This window comes from Bos indicus x Bos taurus, chromosome 4 (genome assembly GCF_003369695.1).
Source record: "Bos indicus x Bos taurus breed Angus x Brahman F1 hybrid chromosome 4, Bos_hybrid_MaternalHap_v2.0, whole genome shotgun sequence".
Taxonomy (NCBI): Eukaryota; Metazoa; Chordata; class Mammalia; order Artiodactyla; family Bovidae; genus Bos; species Bos indicus x Bos taurus.
This window is the reverse complement of record NC_040079.1, coordinates 93,128,966-93,149,749: the sequence shown is the minus strand read 5'-3', so window position 1 is coordinate 93,149,749 and position 20,784 is coordinate 93,128,966. Positions and strand designations below refer to the sequence as shown.

At 38.2% G+C, this 20,784-nt stretch overlaps 1 protein-coding gene across 1 annotated transcript; it reads right to left on the bottom strand.

Annotated features, from left to right (window-relative positions):
* Positions 1–11,335: 11,335 nt before the first annotated feature.
* Positions 11,336–12,453, bottom strand: PRPS1L1 (phosphoribosyl pyrophosphate synthetase 1-like 1). Its single transcript, XM_027540344.1, has one exon. It carries the CDS (start codon positions 12,370–12,372, stop codon positions 11,383–11,385), a length of 990 nt encoding a protein of 329 aa, XP_027396145.1. The 5' UTR covers positions 12,373–12,453; the 3' UTR covers positions 11,336–11,382.
* Between the last annotated feature and the right edge of the window lie 8,331 nt (positions 12,454–20,784).

The window sequence follows — 20,784 nt, the reverse complement described above, 5'->3', positions numbered from 1 at the left end:
GTACATAGGGAATGTGGAGGACCATATTACGGTAAGCAAGTGTTTACCTTAGATACTAGTCTATGACAAGGCCTCCACACTTCACATTGGCACACAGAAGCTAAAATGAGTTTTATCACTGGGATGATAGGGAAGAAGTTTGAGAAGACCAAGAGTTGGTGGGAAAGTCTCTGTACTAAAGTGTTATAAAAAGTGAAGTGAAGAAGACACTTTGATAAGAAAATAGTCATACATCTTATAATAGTTTTTAGAAAGATCAAAGAGAAGTAGAAAGGGCAATAAAAATAAATAAATAAATACTTAGCCTTGAGGGAAGTCATAAAAAGACAAGAAAAGTAAACAATTTCCAGTTGATACAAAGTATATGGAAACCAACTGCCAACAAATCCTAATGGAACTACAGAATTAAAGTTCATAAAGATAAAATAATCCTCCAAAAGGAAGTTGTGTAGCAAATTTCTAGATTAATTCTCAAATGATTATCCAATACTGAGAAATAGAAGGGTCTATGAGCAATATATTGAATTAAATTAATACATTAAAAGGCTTCCCTTGTGGCTCAGACAGTAAAGAATCTGCCTGCAGTGCAGGAGACCCAGGTTCGATCCCTGGGTTGGGAAGATCTCCTGGAGAAGGGAATGGCATCCCACTCCAGTATTCTTGCCTGGAGAATTCCAAGGACAGAGGAACCTGGCGAGCTACAGTCCATGGGGTTGAAAGAGTCTGACACAACTGAGCAACTAACACACACACAATAAAGAGCAGTGGAGAACTTCTCTGGTGTGACAGTGGATAGGAATCCACCTATCAATGCAGAGGACATGGGTTCTAGCCCTGGTCCAGGAATATTCCACATTCCGAAGAGCAACTAAGTGCACGGGCCACAACTACTGAGCCCTGTGTGCTCCCGCTACTGAAGCCCTCTCACCTAGAGCCTGTGCTCCACAACAGGAGAAGCCAGTGCAACGAGGAGACTCAGTACTGCAACAAAGAGTAGCACCCACGAGAGAAAGAGAAAGCCTGTGCAAAGCAATGAAGACTCAGAGCAAATATTAAATAAAGAAATAAAATTATATATAAAAAATAAAGAACAGTGAGATGGTAGTGACTGTCTCCAGCTGTTATAACAGTGGACTTCAGCATTATGCCACGAGAGACAATTTGAGAGTCTGGTTCTTAGAAGCAAGGAGGAATAATTTCACAGAGGGCTTTTAGGCTTGAAAAGTGCAATATCCAAAGTAAGTTATGGTCACCCCAATAGCTAGGAAATCTTTGAAGCCAGAAGTCAAAAGATGCACCACAAAGGAAAAGCTACATGCTATCCTTCTTTTTCTCTATTACTGTACATCCTCAATAAAACTGCCAATATTGGGAAATAGAATTAAAGGTTAAATATAATTGTAGAACTATGATACTATATTCCATAAAATGAAAAATAATATCAATGATATCAACCACAAAAAAGAAAGGCTGCTGTGAAAAACAAAAAACGTATGTGAAAGTTAAAAGCATGATTGTTGATGTTGAAAGGAAATCTCATCTCATCTCATCAATAGATGGGATGAATCATAGAATTAATTAGTAACAGAACTGACTGAATTAAACTAGAGGATGAAATTAAAGAATTAACCATTAACCCACTGACAAAGAATAAGTGATGAAAAATATGAGGAAGTTAGGAGATAGGGAAGATCTATCCAGAAAAGAACATATCTTTTAATAGGGGATCCAGAAAAGATAATTAGAGAAGGGAAAATATGCAATGTGGTGGGTTGAATAATAGCCCCTAATGTCAGCACTTATTTTATCCTGTCTCTGTCTGCTTTAATTTTGTGTCTGTCATGGGGTCCCCACCATGAGACAACAGAGAACCTTACCAATCCTTTTTGCATAACTATGACTACTCCTGCCTTCTGCTCAGATGGTAGATTGGACCTGTGAGTCACACCATCCTCTTCACTTCTTTCTGAGCTTTCCCAGGAATCTCCTTTTTTGTCTCTATCTCTACCAATAGTCTCTTCAAAGTAATTTAAGCTCTTATTATCACACACCTCAAAATTCTTCCAAGTCTTTGAGGAACCTAGCCAAAAATCCTAGGCAGTTCTAAGGCAAAATCCAGGTCCCTTTCTAGTATAAAATGATGATGTAAGATCATAATTTAAGTGTATTTTTTAGCATAGGAGACCTCATAAGTTTGAAGAATGGTATTTTGAAAGTTGTATCATGTTTGAAGGGAGTGCTTCTTGGGCACCGAAGGACCATAGATCCAGTGGCTTACCAAGATTAGAATTTTCTGCCTCGCTTGATAAGCATTCAACAGATCACCAGGTTATATTCTCTAAATTCATGGATGCTGAGCTGGACTGTGTTATTCACAAAAATCAATTTTCTCATAAAATAGCTAATGATTGCACCCCAAGCTGCACTGCAAAATGCTCCATTTAGACAGAAGAATGCCTGCAGCAAATCCAGACTGTCATAGAAAATGATGCTGTCTTCACCTTGAAGTTTGTACAGACCATCTAAACACAACCTAAGTTTGAAATCTATCTTCTGTTGAACTTTTTCAAAATAAAAAGTGCATTAAAATAAAATTCTTCCAAGCCTATTCTCCATACTTAATTCCAAAGCCACTTCCACATTTTCGGGTGCTGGTTACAGTAGTGCCCCGTTTCCTGGTTTATCATCTGTATGAATTTCCTATAGCTCCAGTAACAAATTCCCACAAACTGGATGACTGGAAATGACAGAAATTCTTTCATAGTTCTGTAGGACAGAATTCTGAAATCAAGGTATCAATACACTTGCGTGTTTCTGGAGGTCCTGAGGGAGAATTTGGATAGATCTCTCCTCACTTCTGGGGGCTGCTATAATCCTTGACAATCCTTGGCTTGTAGATACACCACTCCAATGTCTGCCTCCATCATCATGTCACTTTCTCTTCTGGGTCTCTCTCTCAAATATCCCTCTGCTTTTCACCTTTAAGGACACATGTCATTGATTTTAAGGCCCACCCTAAGCCCAGGATGATCTTATCTGGAAACCTAAACCTAATTACAGATGTGACAGTTGGACTATAAAGAAAGCTGAACACCAGACAATTGATGCTTTTGAACTGTGGTGTTGGAGAAGACTCTTGAGAGTCCCTTGGACTGCAAGGAGATCCAACCAGTCCATCCTAAAGGAGATCAGTCCTGGGTGTTCATTGGAAGGACTGATGTTGAAGTTGAAACTCCAATACTTTGACCACCTAATGCAAAGAACTGACTCTTTTGAAAAAACCCTCGTGCTGGGAAAGATTGAAGGCAGGAGGAGAAGGGGACCACAGAGGATGAGTTGGTTGGATGGCATCACCAGCTCAATGGACATGAGTTTGAGTAAACTCCAAGAGTTGGTGATGGACAGGGAGGCCTGTTGTGCTGTAGTTGGGGTCACAAAGAGTCGGACACGACTGAGTGACTGAACAGAACTGAACTGAAACCTGTATCTACGAAGATCTAAATAAGGGCACCTTATCCAAATAAGGTTTCAGGGGTTATGACACCGATGTATCTTTTGTGGGAGGGGCCTCTATTAAACTCACTACAGTCTGCTCTCTGCTGCCGCTGCTGCTAAGTCGCTTCAGTCATGTCCGACTCTGTGCGACCCTAGAGACAGCAGCCCACCAGGCTCCCCGTCCCTGGGATTCTCCAGGCAAGAACACTGGAGTGGGTTGCCATTTCCTTCTCCAATGCATGCAAGTGAAAAGTGAAAGTGAAGTCGCTCGGTCGTGTCCGACTCCTAGCGACCCCTTGGACTGCAGCCCACCAGGCTCCTCCGTCCATGGTATTTTCCAGGCAAGAGTACTGGAGTGGGGTGCCATTGCCTTCTCCAGTCTGCTCTCTAGCCCTTGCCAAATTCCTATCCATACAAAACACATTCACCTCATCCCAACATTCCCTCAAAGTCTCAACTCATTACAACCTCCACTCTAAGTTCCAAATCTCATCTAAATATCATCCGTTCAAAAATCCCAAATCTCATGATTAAATCATCTGAATCAGAGATGAGTGAAACATCCGGGAGCAAAACTTTCTCCATCTGTGGACCAGTTAACATAGAAAACAAGTTATCTGCTTCCAAAATACAACGGTGAAGCAGGCATGGGATATACACTCCTATTCCCAAAGCAAGAAATCTGAAGGAATAAAGGGGTTGCCCATCCCAAGCAGGTGTGAAATCCCATAGGGCAGATTTCTTTAGGTACTAAGGTCTGGGAATAATTCTGTGACTTGATGCTCCACTGCTGGGTCCACAACTCCAGCCTGCAATGGTGGCTCCATCAGTCTCTGGGTTCACAGCAAAGGCTCAGCCAGCCTCTAGCCCTCTCTCAATGACACTGCTGGCCTTTGCACCACTCTTGGCATCTCTGCCCTTAGGGTCATTCTTTATTTTTCTCAAAGAGTACTGCATGTCTGCAGCTGAGTCACTCTGTCAGCCTATTATTTCCTGTCTGTAGAATCCTGGAAGTCATGCCTCAATCCCATCTTTTATAAATTTCTATAAATTCTCTTTTACAAGAGTATAAAAGTTATTCCACATGTTCTTCCAGGGCTTTACAGTTTGTTTTTTATAACCATTCCTTCTGGGTTTTACTTTTGTGCATCATTTAAAGACAAAACAGAACAAAACAAAACTGGTATCCCAGTTAGTAGTGAGTTATCTAGACTGATTGGTGTGTTATTTATCCAATGACATTATAGGACAGTTTTATCATATATATGAACTGGTATGTGATATTATTGAGTGTATTAAACAACTTTTGGCCAATAAGCACAAGCACACTGTAACTTTCAGCTAGGGAACCTGCTACTTTTCTAACCATGGGGTGAATATATTCTGTAGTATGTGGTATTTACTATTCATCTATAAATGGCAACCCACTCCAGTACTCTTGCCTGGAAAATTCCATGGACAGTGGAACCTGGTAGGCTACAGTCCATGGGGTTGCAAAGAGTCGGACACGACTGAGTGACTTCACCAGTCACCAGTATTTCATATTCTCAGAACAGTTTCTCCAAAATTACTGCTTACATGTGTAAAAGTAATATTCGCTATTCTTCATATAAACATGGTATAATGTTATGATGGTACTTGAAGTGGAAGTTTTAAAGAGGCTGGAGGTGCTTTCCAGGATATAATCAAGAAAGCAGAAAGTTAAGATCATCAAGGAGCTAGATCCCTCATTGCAGGGAAATTCTTTACCATTTGAGCTGCAAAGGAAGTCTAATTGATAAATGACAATTGACATTAAGAAGCCCATTATTAGCATCACCATTATCTGACTGATCAACATTTGTGTGAAGATACTTAGGGAAAAAAACAAAAACAAAAAAAACAACTATGGCAGCAGTCTTATCCCCCATTTCAGAGAATCTGAGTAGATTTCAAGGGTGGTTGCCAAATCAATATATCAGGAAATCATCTCCAGAGGGACTTTGTAATAATGATTCTCCTATAGAATTGATTCAGTTATGCTTATTTTTTTCCAGTAACACAATCCCTCCACTAAATAGGCTATGAGTGTACTAAATTCCCGTAAGTATACCTAGATCTGTTTCAGGAATCTAAATTCTGTAGTATTACTTTATGTGTTCATTCCTGCGTCAATACATCAGTCCTATTACTGTAGCTTTACAATGTTTAATATATTGTAGTATAAAAACATTTTCAAAAATATCTTGAATATTTTAAATCTCATTTTTCTAGATTAACTTTAAGAAAAGCTTACAAGTTTTCTTTAAAAATCTTCAGATTTTTACTGGGTTTATACTGACTAGATTTGAGGTAACTCGTATTGTTCTTCATATTTAGAATCATAATGCATTTATTCAGATATTTTTTGTATCTTTTAGCAATTGTTTTTCATATAAGCCCTACAGTTTGGGGATTTATTGCTGGTTATTATGGATATTTTATTGCTCTAAAAAAAAAAATTTCCCTGCTCTAGTCCCTTCTGGTTCAGATGGTAAAGCGTCTGCCTAGAATGTGGGAGACCTGGGTTCCGTCCCTGGGTTGGGAAGATCCCCTAGAGAAGGAAATGACAACCCACTCCGGTACTCTTGCCTGGAAAATCCTGTGGATGAAGGAGCCTAGTAGGCTACAGTCCATGGGGTCGAAAAGAGTCGGACATGACTGACCGACTTCACTTTCACTTTCAGCTCTAGGTTGCAGAAACTTTTTTCAATTAAGATTTGTTGATATTTAGAAAAGGCTATTATTTTATTTATCTGATGTACAGTCACTTTACTGACCTCTTGTAGGAACAGATTTTTTCACTGCTGGATTTTTTTGTTGACAATCATGACATTTGCAAATGATGAGAATTTGCCTCTTTTCCCCATGGTATTACTTGCTCTTTTCTTTTTGCCTTATTTCATTGGCTTTGAAAGTTGCCTGATTTTAATGGGAGCATTTTCAATACTTCATCATTAAGTATATCTTTGTAGGACTTCCCTGGTGGCTCAGATGGTAAAGCGTCTACAATGTGAGAGACCTGGGTTTGATCCCTGGGTTGGGAAGATTCCCTGGAGAAGGAAATGGCAACCCACTCTAATACTCTTGCCTTGAAAATCCCATGGATGGAGGAACTTGGTGCAGGATACTATCCATGGGGTCGCAAAGAGCTGGGCACCACTGAGCAACTTCACTTTCTTTCTTTAGTAGGTCTCTAGTAGATTTTCTTTATCAAATCAAGCAAGCTTCATTCTATTACTATTTTACTGAGAATTTAATTTTTCAAAATACAGTCAGGATGATTGTATATCCATTTACTATATATGGTCTTTATAAATTCTTTTTTAAAGATTTATGAAGATTTATTTTGTGATTTATTGCATCTTTAATATTATAAATGTTTTTATTTAAGCTAGGAAAATGTGAATTACTTGTTTAAATTTTATGCATAGTTAATGTGATATGGCGGAGAAGGCGATGGCACCCCACTCCAGTACTCTTGCCTGGAAAATCCCATGGATGGAGGAGCCTGGTAGGCTGCAGTCCATGGGGTCGCTAAGAGTCGGACACGACTGAGTGACTTCACTTTCACTTTTCACTTTCATGCCTTGGAGAAGGAAACAGCAACCCACTCCAGTGTTCTTGCCTGGAGAATCCCAGGGACGGGGGAGACTGGTGGGCTGCCGTCTATGGGGTCGCACAGAGTCGGACACGACTGAAGTGATTTAGCAGTAGCAGCAGCAATGTGATATGGAGTTATTTAAATCCTATAGTATCTTTTCTTGATTATTTATGTGAGAGTTCTGTTAAAATTTCACTCTGTAAGTTAAACATTTCTCCTTATATTCTCACTGATTTTTTTTCCTTAAACTTTGATGTTGAATTGTTAGGTTCATAAAGATTCATAATCAAAAAAATATTCTGTTTTCACTTTGACTGGAAGTAACACTCCTAGTTTCTCTTGGTAAGCATTTACTTGGTGTGTTTTTCATCATCCTTTTATATCCAATTTTTTTGTTTTGATGTGTCTCCCCTAAACAGCATGTCATTAGATATTTTAGCTACTCATTCTGATAACTGATCTCTTAATTTAACATATTGACTTTAGTAGTGATAACAAATATTTGGTATTTTCTATTTTGTTTTCTTTCTCATCTATTTCCTATATTCAGCTGGATGTATTTACTTTGTTTACTGTGCCATTATGTCAGGAGAAGAAGGGGACAACAAGGGACAAGATGGTTAGATAGCATCATGGACTCAATGGACATAAGTTTGAGCAAGCTCTGGGAGAAGGTGAAGGACAGGGAAGCCTGGCCTGCTAGTCCATGGGGTCGGGAGTTGGACAGACAGGACAGATGGACTGAACAACAACATGCCATTTTTTTTCTGTCTAGGATTTTGGAAGTAATTTATCCCATCCTTGTCTTCTCTTGCTTGTTCTTAAATTTTAGAAAACTTTTATTTAAAGTTATTTTCTTCTATAATGTCAATCTTTCATGTCATTAATGGCCTTTCCAAACTAAATAAGACAGTTAATATATGCAGACTAATCCTAGCCCCTCATGATTTGTGGCTACTACCTGGAATCTTGTTTATAGATTTTTTAAAAATTTGCTTTACATTGTGACTCAATCTTTGGTCTAATTTTACCTTAATAATTGTAATGATATTCATAATTTCACAAAACTATGTTTCTATCAGTTTCAGTTATTTCTCTGCTCACTATCATCTCTTTTATTCCATATATTCCTCTTAGTTGAACATAGTTTCTACTTTCAGTATCCTCAAGTAATACTTTCAGGACCGTTTTATGGTGGTAAAGTTTCTGAGTCCTTTAGTACATAAAAGTCCCTTAATTTTGCCCCTAAACTTGGTAATAGTTTGGCTAAGCTCAGAAACTATTAAAAATAATATTCTTTTAGAGCTGCAAGAGTATTATTCCATTTTGCTTATTACCTGAGAGATCAAATGAGAAGTCTGACAGAAATCTGAATATTGTTTCTTTAAAACTATCTTATGTTTTACCTCTCAGAAACTTTTAGGGCATGTCTGAATTTTCTTGGAGTCCAGAAATTTCAGGGTGTATCTAAATAAGATATTAATTTTTCTCACATACATGCAGACTTTTTATTGGATTTCTCTATAAGGGACAATAATATAAATTAAAAAATGTAAATCTGAAGTCATCTTAGAGGCCAACCAAATGCAAGGAAGATTAAAATTAAATGCTTAATCAAACAGTACCACAACACGTACCTAAAATCTACTTCCATGGCAGTAGTAGATTTAGATTCAGTTCGGTTCAGTTGCTCAGTTGTGTCTGACTCTTTGCAACCCCATGAATTGCAGCACGCCAGGCCTCCCTGTCCATCAACAACTCCCGGAGTTCACCCAAATCCATGTCCATTGAGTCGGTGATGTCATCCAGCTATCTCATACTCTATCGTCCCCTTTTCCTCCTGCCCCCAATCCCTCCCAGCATCAGAGTCTTTTCCAATGAGTCAACTCTTCGCATGAGGTGGCCAAAGTACTGGAGTTTCAGCTTTAGCATCATTCCTTCCAAAGAACTCCCAGGGCTGATCTCCTTTAGAATGGACTGGTTGGTCTCCTTGCAGTCCATGGGACTCTCAAGAGTCTTCTCCAACACCACAGTTCAAAGCATCAATTCTTTGGTGCTCAGCTTTCTTCACAGTCCAACTCTCACATCCATACATGACTACTGGAAAAACCATAGCCTTGACTAGACGGACCTTTGTTGCAAAGTAATGTCTCTGCTTTTTAATATACTATCTAGGTTGGTCATACCTTTTCTTCCAAGGAGTAAGCGTCTTTTAATTTCATGGCTGCAGTCACCATCTGCAGTGATTTTGGAGCCCAAAAAAATAAAGTCTGACACTGTTTCCACTGTTTCCCCATCTATTTTCCATGAAGCGATGGGACCAGAACCATGATCTTCATTTTCTGAATGTTGAGCTTTAAGTCAACTTTTTCACTCTTCTCTTTCACTTTCATCAAGAGGCTTTTTAGTTCCTCTTCACTTTCTGCCATGGGCTTCCCTGGTGGCTCAGAGGTTAAAGCGTCTGCCTGCAATGCAGGAGACCTGGGTTCGATCCCTGGGTTGGGAAGAGCCCCTGGAGAAGGAAATGGCAACCCACCCCAGTATTCTTGCCTGGAGAATCCCATGGATGGAGGAGCCTGGTGGGCTACAGTCCACGGGGTTGCAAAGAGTTGGACACAACTGAGCGACTTCACTCACTCACTCACTTTCTGTCATAAAGCTGAGCTATTTCAAATCCTGAAAGATGATGCTGTGAAAGTGCTGCACTCAATATGCCAGCAAATTTAGGAAACTCAGCAGTGGCCACAGGACTGGAAAAGGTCCATTGTCATTCCAATCCCAAAGAAAGGCAATGCCAAAGAAGGCTCAAACTACCGCACAATTGCACTCATCTCACACGCTAGTAAAGTAATGCTCAAAATTCTCCAAGCCAGGCTTCAGCAATACGTGAACCATTAACTTCCAGATGTTCGAGCTGGTTTTCGAAAAGGCAGAGGAATCAGAGATTAAATTGCCAACATCTGCTGGATCATGGAAAAAGCAAGAGAGTTCCAGAAAAACATCTATTTCTGCATTATTGACTATGCCAAAGCCTTTGACTGTGTGGATCACAATAAAGTGTGGAAAATTCTGAAAGAGATGGGAATACCAGACCACCTGACCTGCCTCTTGAGAAACCTATATGCAGGTCAGGAAGCAACCAGTTAGAACTGCACATGGAACAACAGACTGGTTCCAAATAGCAAAAGGAGTACGTCAAGGCTGTATATTGTCACCCTACTTATTTAACTTATATGCAGAGTACAACATGAGAAACGCTGAGCTGGAAGAAGCACAAGCTGGAATCAAGATTTCTGGGAGAAATATCGATAACCTCAGATTTATATTAAGCTACAGCAAAAACTTTAGAGATTTTAGAAACTATATAATGCAAATTTTAGAGACTATATAGTATGAAGTGGATTTGCTTTCCAGAAGACTGCTACATTGATAATTTGGATTCAACAGGACATTTGACCAGGAAAATGTAAGATGGTTGGAAGTAAAGCTAAATCAAAAAGAACAGGTATAGTGAAGAAACAAAAAATACACAGTCTCTTACCTATGGCTGATTCATGTTGATGTTTGGTAGTAACTAACAAAATTCTGTAAACCAATTGTCCTTCAATGAAAAATAAATTGAAAAAAATACATAGTTTCCAAACATGGTGACAGAGTTATTTTCTTCCTCTCAAGTAGCATATTCTCATGATTCTCCCCAATGGCTATTCAATCTGAAAGCTGCTGCTCTGGCCTTGCAGGTGGCTCAAGGTTTGGGTTGCACAGGGCTCTTCATGTAATTTAGCACAGATCTTAGAGAACTTATGATACTTGGGGATGGGGTACCGTGGAACACAGGGAATAGGGAGGGGTTGGTGGTATGGAGATATGGTGGTGGCAGTGGTGGGCTTGGTTGGCTGCATTGTTAGCTATTCTGGATAAAGTAAACCCTGAAGCATCCCATATTAAGTATACCAAGTTTCCCCAGTTACTTTCAAAGAACTCCACACAACACCTTCAAAGTCTGAAGTCAGCAGCTGACCTGTAGTTAAAGCTGCAAGGCTCACAAACTCATCAAAGAAGCCAGAATGAGATGACCTAGATAGGAAATTCTAGCAATTCCAATCTAAAATAAACATCTAATATACATGATGTGGGATTTAGAAAGCCACGCTGTAGCAAGCAGGGTATTCCGTCAAACTTTTCATCAAACATCAAGGCAAACTAATGGTCAGGATATATTTTATCTTATTTTATTTAATACACAACTCCCAATATTATTCTGATTATAATGGGACATGGCTGAACAGGTAGGAGACAGATTTCCCACTGTGAATTCTTCTGATGGCTTCTGCAAGAATCATGGAGATGTCAATCACCTGTATTTTGGAGCAGTGCTTCATCTTATCCTCCTGAGGTACGGTATTGGTGACTAGGACTGCTTCAAAGCCTGCACTGTTAATGCGAGTAACGGCTGGGCCAGAAAAGATTCCATGAGTCAAGATCGCATAAACTCTGGTGGCTCCAGCTGAGAGAAGTTTGTCGGCTGCGTGGCAGATTGTACCACAAGTGTCAGCCATGTCATCCACAAGGATAGCCACACGATACTTCACATCTCCCACTAGTACCATTCCGTCCACTTCACCGGCTTTCTTCCGTACTTTGTGAATCAAGGCAAAGTCCACATTCAATCTGTCTGCAATGGAGGTCGCTCTCTTAACTTCACCAGCATCTGGGGAGACTATCGTGCAGCTCCTCCAGTCAGAGATTTGCTCCTTTATCCACTTCAGGACAGCAGGTTCTGCACACAAATTGTCTACTGGGATATCAAAAAAGCCCTGAATTTGAGAGGCATGTAGGTCCATCGTGATGATATGATCTGCGCCTGCCGTTGACAGCATATCTGCAACAAGTTTGGCGGAGATCGGGGCTCGGCTCTCACCTCTCTTATCCTGCCGGGCATACGGGAAGCACGGGATAACTGCCGTAACCCGGCCTGCTGAAGCAATCTTGCAGGCATTAATCATGATCAAAAGCTCCATCAAATTGTCATTGATTTCGCCACAGCCACTCTGCACTATGTAGACATCCTCTCCTTGCACACTCTCGCCAATTTCCACGCAGGTCTCCTGGTTGCTTAATTTCTTGGTCACCACCTTGCCCAGCTCCAGGCCCAATCGGTCGGCGATTTTCTGGGATAAGTCCTGGTGGGAGCTGCCGCTGAAGATTTTGATATTTGGCTTTTTGGTCAACTGCAGTAGGCTCTTTGCGTCCATTGATCACGCCGGCAGCTGAGACAGGAACAAAACTCAGACGGCAGACTATGCCAGGCGCCACATCGGGCGCCAGATACTGTAGACTCTAACTAACGGCTTCTGGTTGTTACTCTGTGCTTCCGGTCCCGTCAGGCGGTGCGCGATTTTAAACTGCTACCCTAGATATTAAAAAAAAAAAAAAATTCCTGCTTGGAACGGACCTCACAAAAGAGAATTAAACATTTTTTCAGTTCGTGAACTTTTTTCCCCCTTCTGTTAGTGCCTGTTTTAGTTTCCAAGGGCAGCTTAAATCTGAATAAGTGAAAATATAAAATTTCTGTTAGGCAAAAAATGTAACTTCGAAAAGTTCTGGACTGGAGGAAATATCTAGAATGTGTCCTGAGTTCTTTCAAGCGAGGAAAGGTAAGTAAGAATAAACATATGAAAAAAAAAACACTAGAAATCAAGAAAATGATACATTTTCACACACCAGTTGAGCCAAAATTATGATAGATAATTCCTTCTATTCTAATGGGATGTTTAAGTGAGGGATTTTGTGAGGGAAATTTCGCATATAACCTTTGACTCAATGTGTCTTCTAGGAATCTACTCCCTAGAAATATTCTTAAAATATATTGATAACTATTTCTTTCTGTGTTAATCCTTTTAGTCAAAATTTTCTGAGGTATTATGTGTGTCAAGTTTTTGAGCCTTTTACAGAGTACAAGATGGTGAATGACGAATAGTAACTCTCTAGAATTGTTTATAAAAGCAAAATATGGAAACCAATAAATGTCTGTCAATAGCTAAATTATCAGGTAATGTATAGTTGGTACACAGGGCTGCTGTTAAAGAGATTGTAATAGTCATGCGAAAGAAATCATATAGAAGTATCTCCAATTTATTTTTAAATGTGAAAAAAATTCATAAAAATATGCATAATATATTTATGTATTTAAAATTAAGTAATATAGTCAGAGCATCAAATAATTATGGAAGTCTTTAAGAAATTATTTATTTATTTTTGGCTGCCTGCGTCTTCCTTGCTGTATGTGGGCTTTCTCTAGTTGTGGCCAGCAGGGGCAACTCTCTAGTTGTGGGGCACCGGGTTCTCATTGCAATGGCTTTTCTTGTTGTAGAGCACTGCCTCTAGGGCACTCAGGCTTCAATAGTTGCAGCGTGTAGGATTAGTTACCTTGAGGCAGGTGGAATCTTCCTGGATCAGTGATCAAACCCGTGTCCCTTCATTGGCAGGAGGATTATTAGCCATTCACTGAGCCACTAGGGACATCTTATTTTTATTATGATTACCTTTGGAGATGGGAGTAGGTTGATAGTAGTTGGGGTTAGTTATGCACAATTTATTGACATTGTTAATGTGGTATTTGAACCTTCATTACTTTTATAATTTAAAAAAGACTAAAAAAATATGTATGATGATTAACATCTTTGCTAGCAAATTTAAGTACACTGCTTCCAAATGCATTAGGGGTTGGAGTTAAGGGCTGAAACGTAGAGGGGATCATAGATACCAGGGGTTTTGACAACAAACTGTGTCATAAAAATAATGTAGACATTAGAGATCAGAAAACTTTATCATGTTAATTGTGTGTTTGACATTTGGTTCTGGAATATTTTTATTTTATCTAAAACCAAAATAATTATTTTATAATATTTTGAAATTACTAAATAATATTTTGAACCTGATAGCAGCCCATTTCAGTCCACAACCCTTCATTCATGTTCTTTCCTATCACAAAATCCACAGACACACCTATACTATATAATTCTCATCCTCAGCCAAGATTACATACAGTGATTTCTAAAGAAAATTCTGTGGCTTAATTTAGCAGCACTGAAAAGTACTTGCAGCTTTGATTAAAATGATTTTTCTCTTAGTGTTCTCAACATGTCACACAGTTTTCAGTTTTTAAAGAAAAACAAAACAGGTTTTTAAATAGACTTATTATTACCCAAATCGAAGTGATGCTAATGTAAACATTAAAAACCATAGTTGGTTGCATTTTCCTTGAGGTGTTAAGTAGGAGAAATTTTTGTGTTGCTGCTATTTTTGCTCCATGCTCTCACTCTTGCAACACCTCACACTTACAGGGATTTGTCTAGAATCATAAAATGTTAAAGATGGAAATGACCTTAGAAACCACTAGGTCTAACATCCCAATTCACAGATATGGAACCAAGGCTCAGAGAAATTAAGCAAGTTGCCTGGGATCTAACAGGTAATTTGAGGCAGAATGTGGATTAGGACACAGAATCCCTGAATTTCCAAATAGGGCTTTTCTTAGTGTATCATGTCTTGGCCTTTTATTTGAGGTCTGTCAGAATGAACGAAAAGTCAAAAGGTCACGCAGAAATTGTTGCACAAAATCTTTACTCTTCTATTGAACATCTACAACAAAGAACAAAACCCCAAAACTGAGACTGGAAAATCCTTTTACTTTAAAAAATTATTTCCAGAAAGAGATAAGTGATTAGTAATGTCATAGAAATATCTTTTTTACTCTGATATTTATGTTACATGGATCTGCTGTAAGGGGATTTAGCTACTGTTTATTTTAGTCTCTGTAGGTTGAGAAAGACATCTATCTTGTCACTGTTTCAGACCAAAGTTACAGGGAGGCATAATGCCCATTGAATAACACATTCTTTCTATTTAAGACATTGTTTCTTAATAAATTACTCTGGAAACAGAAATTGTGGTATGGAGAAAATGCCTTATCTTTCTCCTTCCCAAGGCCAGCATATTTAAATGTCATCTTTACAGATCTGTAAGAATTGCTATATTTTGAAGGTCTTTTGAGTCAATACCCAGAATATATCTATTACCTTGGTAATAAGTTTCTTGCTTTACTGATTATTCTTTTACCCTTCACAATTTCAACATAAATAATTCAGAGAGCCCTGATACAGCTTGATCAGCTAAGGAGAAAAGAAATTCAGTCAGTTCTTTCAGAAAGTGGAGAAAAATGGTTGTTGTATTTTAAGTAAAATAAATGCTTTCACTAAACATGCTTGCAGTTGACAAAATGCTAGATGTTTAGGTGGCAATTATAGTTCTTTGATAAACTGTCAAATCTTGTCACAACACACGTTACAAACAAGGACAGATTTAGATGTCCTTTATGACAGATTTGTGTAGGTTGAGAATGTTTGGCAGTTAATTTCAAAAAGTAACATATTTTTCTTTCCAGCAGTTATCTGCTTGTTTATTAGGAAGAGTTTCTTTGTGCCTTTAATCTTCCTCATTTGACTCACAGTTCCAGATCATTATTGTAACATTACCTTACCTCTTTTATTTTGTTCATAATAATCATCTACAATACTTTGAGAAAACAATTTCCCACAGAGCTTTATATTGGTAGAAATGCTTTAAAGTTTGTTTTGTGATTGTTTACAATTAAAGTTGACTACTGTGTGTGTTTACTGAGCTTTTAGTTGGAAATCTGTCATTTTATACAATAGATGTGAAGATGGTGATTAGGTAAGTAAATATGAGTGAAACAAATAGAAGAAAAAGACAAAAATTTTGTTATTCAGAAATGTGACTTTAATTTTGAGTATATTAGACTTATGATGGTATTTTTTAAACACATTTTGGAATTAAAAAACTTTATAGTGAACTTAAAAATCTTAGTATGAAAAAATAGTCTTGGAATTATAATAAAGTTAGGTGTGCTGCAATATACTTGAGGCAATATATGGAGAGGTTCCATAACTGGTTAATTTCAATAAACATATCTCTCTAAATATTTATGTGAAATATTTTAAAGTATTTTAAGGCAGCTATTGATAATAGATCTTTCCCTTCTCATGTAGAGTATCAGTTTCCTGAAATTAGTAAAAAGATACTTATGTTAATTTGACAAAATGCAAGTTCCATTTATGCTATTCAACCCATTTTAAAGACTTTGTTTTTCCCTTCCATTGTGATCACTAATCTTCATAATAAACATTAAGACCAATTGTCCATTCACATAAGAATATATTGAATGTCATATGGTTTGAAATGGTTCAGTGATTCTCCAGTTTTATGGGCAGCAGGATCACCAGTAGGGAGTATGAGATTCCAGAGCCTCATCCCTAGAGTTATTGATCAGTCAGTCCCCCGAGGGGAGCCTCAAACTTCATGTTTCTTACAAGACACCAGGTGATGCTGATGCTGCTGTTCTGGTGACCACACTTTTGAGAACCACTAGTTTGCATCATTTACATTTATTTTACCATTTGAGAAGATAAAAGGTGCTAGTTGATTTACTTTGCTTCTACTCATTTCACTAGCCCTTGTAAGTTTGGCATATTTTATTTTGCTTCTAGATCTTTTCATGTTCTTTTGTACATCTGAATATTGCTTTCAAATGTCACATAGTCCTTTATGAACTATATATATATACATACATATATATATACATAGATCAGATCAGATCAGATCAGATCAGTCGCTCAGTCATGTACGACTCTCTGCGACCCCATGAATCACAGCACGCCAGGCCTCCCTGTCCATCACCAACTCCCAGAGTTCACTCAGACTCACGTCCATCGAGTCAGTGATGCCATCCAGCCATCTCATCCTCTGTCGTCCCCTTCTCCTCCTGCCCCTAATCCCTCCCAGCATCAGAGTCTTTTCCAATGAGTCAACTCTTCGCATGAGGTGGCCAAAGTACTGGAGTTTCAGCTTTAGCATCATCCCTTCCAAAGAAATCCCAGGGCTGATCTCCTTCAGAATGGACTGGTTGGATCTCCTCGCAGTCCAAGGGACTCTCAAGAGTCTTCTCCAACACCACACTTCAAAAGCATCAGTTCTTCGGCATTCAGCCTTCTTCACAGTCCAACTCTCACATCCATACATGACCACGGGAAAAACCATAGCCTTGACTAGACAAACCTTTGTTGGCAAAGTAATGTCTCTGCTTTTGAATATGGTATCTAGGTTGGTCATAACTTTCCTTCCAAGTGTATATATTTATATCCTTCAACTTAAAATACCTATAGTATGTTCCAGAAATACTTTAGCAAATACATGTAAGATGTGAATTCTTATTTGGGGTATTTAAAAAATCCATTAGATATTTGAACAACTGAAAACTATTACCACTTATTAGCACTGAATTAGCACTGAAGAATTGAATGAAATGAAACTAAGAGGCTTTGGAAGGGATGATGCTAAAGCTGAAACTCCAGTACTTTGGCCACCTCATGCGAAGAGGTGACTCATTAGAAAAGACTCTAATGCTGGGAGGGATTGGGGGCAGGAGGAAAAGGGGACAACAGAAGATGAGATGGCTGGATGGCTTCACCGACTCCATGGTCGTGAGTTTGAGTGAACTCTGGGAGTTGGTGATGGACAGGGAGGCCTGGCGTGCTGCGATTCATGGGGTGGAAAAGAGTCGGACACGACTGAGTGACTGAACTGAATTGAAGAGGCTCTCCTGTGTATTATCCCATTTCCCCTCCTTGAGTATCGTACAGCATTCATCACTGAGAAAGTCTTTTCATCAAACTCTGAAAAGCACATGTCCAAGATGATCCTAAGTATTGTACAGAGTAAATACTTGCTAATTTAATCTGATGTTGCCATTTGGGAGGAAACCATTGTTCAGACTCTTTCCAACTTACATTGGTTCAACTAACAATTTTTCAACTTTACGACGTAGTAAAAGAAATCACTTTCATTATAAACTGAAGTTGGATTTTGATCTTTTCCTGGGCTAGCAATATGTGGTACAGTACTCTCTTGAGATGCTAGGGACAGGTGTCAGCTGCAGCTCCCAGCTTTTTCTCTTTTAAATTACTCTATTAAATGACAATAAGGTATTGTAATTTTTGCATAGAAATCTATCCTCAGATATGTATTTTTACATTTTTAAGGTATTTCCAGGTACTTCATTTTGTATGATTTAAATGGTATCATGGGAAATTGTATTTTCTATTACATAGTAACATATTCGATAGTCTAAATTTTGTGTCTGTTCTTAAAAAATTTATTTGTGACTTTTACAAGTTTCTATATAAACCATATATCATCTGGAAATAAATAACAACATAGCTCTTCATTCTATTCCTTGTACTTTCCCTCCTTGCCTTGTGGTGCTAGCTAGACCTCTAATGTCAGGTTGACTGGAAGTGGTGACAAGTGGGCATTCTTGCCTTATTTCTAATTTTAAAAGGAAATTTTTTAAATGTTTTACCATTATGTATGATGTTTGTATGTTGTATTTAGGAAATGCTCTATAAGGTTAAATCCATCCTATTATTAGTTTTTTGAACGTTTCTACTTCTTTTTTTTTTAATCAAGAAAGGGACTTGGATTATATCAAGTGCTTTTTTCTGCCTCTTTCATGATTGTTAGGATTTTTCGTGGTTATCCTCTTAATATGGTAAATTATAATGATTACTTTTCTAATGTTAAACAGACCTTACATTCATAGGATAAACCCAATTCAATAATGACATATTATCCTTTTTATATATTAGTTGATTCAGTTAGCCCATATTTTATTTAGAATATTTTCTTGTACCTTTATGAGAGAATTTAGACCATAATTCTAGGTTAATTTCTAGGTTAAGAAAGCAAGATTATGCTACCTATGTATGAGTTGGAGAGCATTTCATCTTTTTCTATTCTATGGAAAAGTTGTATAAACTTTGACATTAGGTGGAATTGCACCAGAAGATATTTGACTACTTATTCAGTTTTTCTAATGGTTATCAGTTACATTTAGGTTATAGATTATTATTTATGTACATATTTCCATGTTTTGGTCAGTTTTCTTAAGTTTTATTTTTATGCAAAATTTCCTATTTTATCTAAATTTTCAAATCTATTAACAATAGTTCCCACAGTACCCTTTTACTGTATATTTTTATATCTGCAGTGTATTTAATGTGATTACTTTTGTCATTTCTGGTATTAGATTTTGAAACTATTCTCTTTCTTTTTGATCAGTTTCACCAGAAATCTGTTAATTTTATTTATTTATTTGGCTGTGCTGGGTCTTCTTTGCTGTGTGGGCTTAACTGAAGTCAGAAAACATGCTCTGTGTGATTTAAGTCCTTTGAAATTTGCCAAACTTGTATGTTCGTAGGTGGTCACTTTTCCTAAGTCTTTCTTGTCTGCTAGAAAAAGTACATACTCTTCAGTGCTATGTACATACACACACACATTAGATGAGGTTTGTTTGTGATGTTATTTTTATTTTCTGTATCTTTACTGATTAAAAAAAATCTATTTTATCAAATACCGAGATCAATATGTTAAAATTTCCACAGTGATTATTGCTATATATCTCTCTGTCCTTGTGTTTCTCTTTTTTAATTTCTCTGTTTTTGAGGCTTGTTATTTACAAATTTAAGTTGCTGTAACTTTTTGATGAATTGAGGTATCATTTTAAAGTAATACTTTTCTAGTAATGCCTTTTGGCTTAAATTCTAATTTGTCTGGTGTTAATATAGTTATGTTAGTAATCTTTTAAAAAGTTTGGTTGATTTTCCTATTTTCCTTCTTTCCTCCCTCCTCTTTTTTACTTCTGCAATCACATTAGTATTGTTATTGTATGTAATCAACGTTCACGTACATATACCCGGTGGCACTAGCGGTAAAGAACCCCGCTGCCAGGGCAGGAGATGCAAGAGACGCTGATTCAATCCCTGGGTCGGGAAGATCCCCTGGAGAAAGGAATGCAACCCACTCCAGTATTTTTTCCTGGAGAATCCCATGGAGAGAGGAGCCTGGCATGGTCCACAGGTTTGCAAAGAGATGGACACGACTGAAGGGACTTAGCACACGTGCACCTGTGTATATGTAACTATATGTACCTACTCTTTTTGCTCTTATTTTTACATTTTAAGCCTTTCATTTGGGGTCATTTGCATTTGCTTGAAAAATATCCTTATAGATTTTCAAGATACTGCTGTTGAAAAACTTTGGCTTGGAGTTTAGAACTCAGTCTCCTTTAATGCTATTCTTTTAAAAATACATTTTTTCTCCTCCAGAAGATTTTGATTTTCCTTCCTCCATCACTCCCTTCTTTCCTTCCTTTCTCTATTTCCTTCTTTCTTTCCTTTTCCTTTTATTTCTTTCTGATGCACTGCCGCTAAGTCACTTCAGTCGTGTCCGACTCTGTGCGACCCCATAGACGGCAGCCCACCGGGCTCCCCCGTCCCTGGGATTCTCCAGGCAAGAACACTGGAGTGGGTTGCCATTTCCTTCTCCAATGCAGGAAAGTGAAAAGTAAAAGTGAAGTTGCTCAGTCGTGTCCGACTCTTAGCGACCCCATGGACTGCAGCCCACCAGGCTCCTCCATCCATGGGATTTTCCAGGCAAGAGTACTGGAGTGGGGTGCCATTGCCTTCTCTGTTCTGATGCACAATCACTATTATATGTCTAGGTGTGGAATTTTGTAAAGTAATTACTTG

What these genes read in the sequence shown, in the direction of transcription:
- PRPS1L1 (XM_027540344.1), bottom strand. Translation starts at nt 12,372, where the DNA reads ATGGACGCAAAGAGCCTACTGCAGTTGACCAAAAAGCCAAATATCAAA.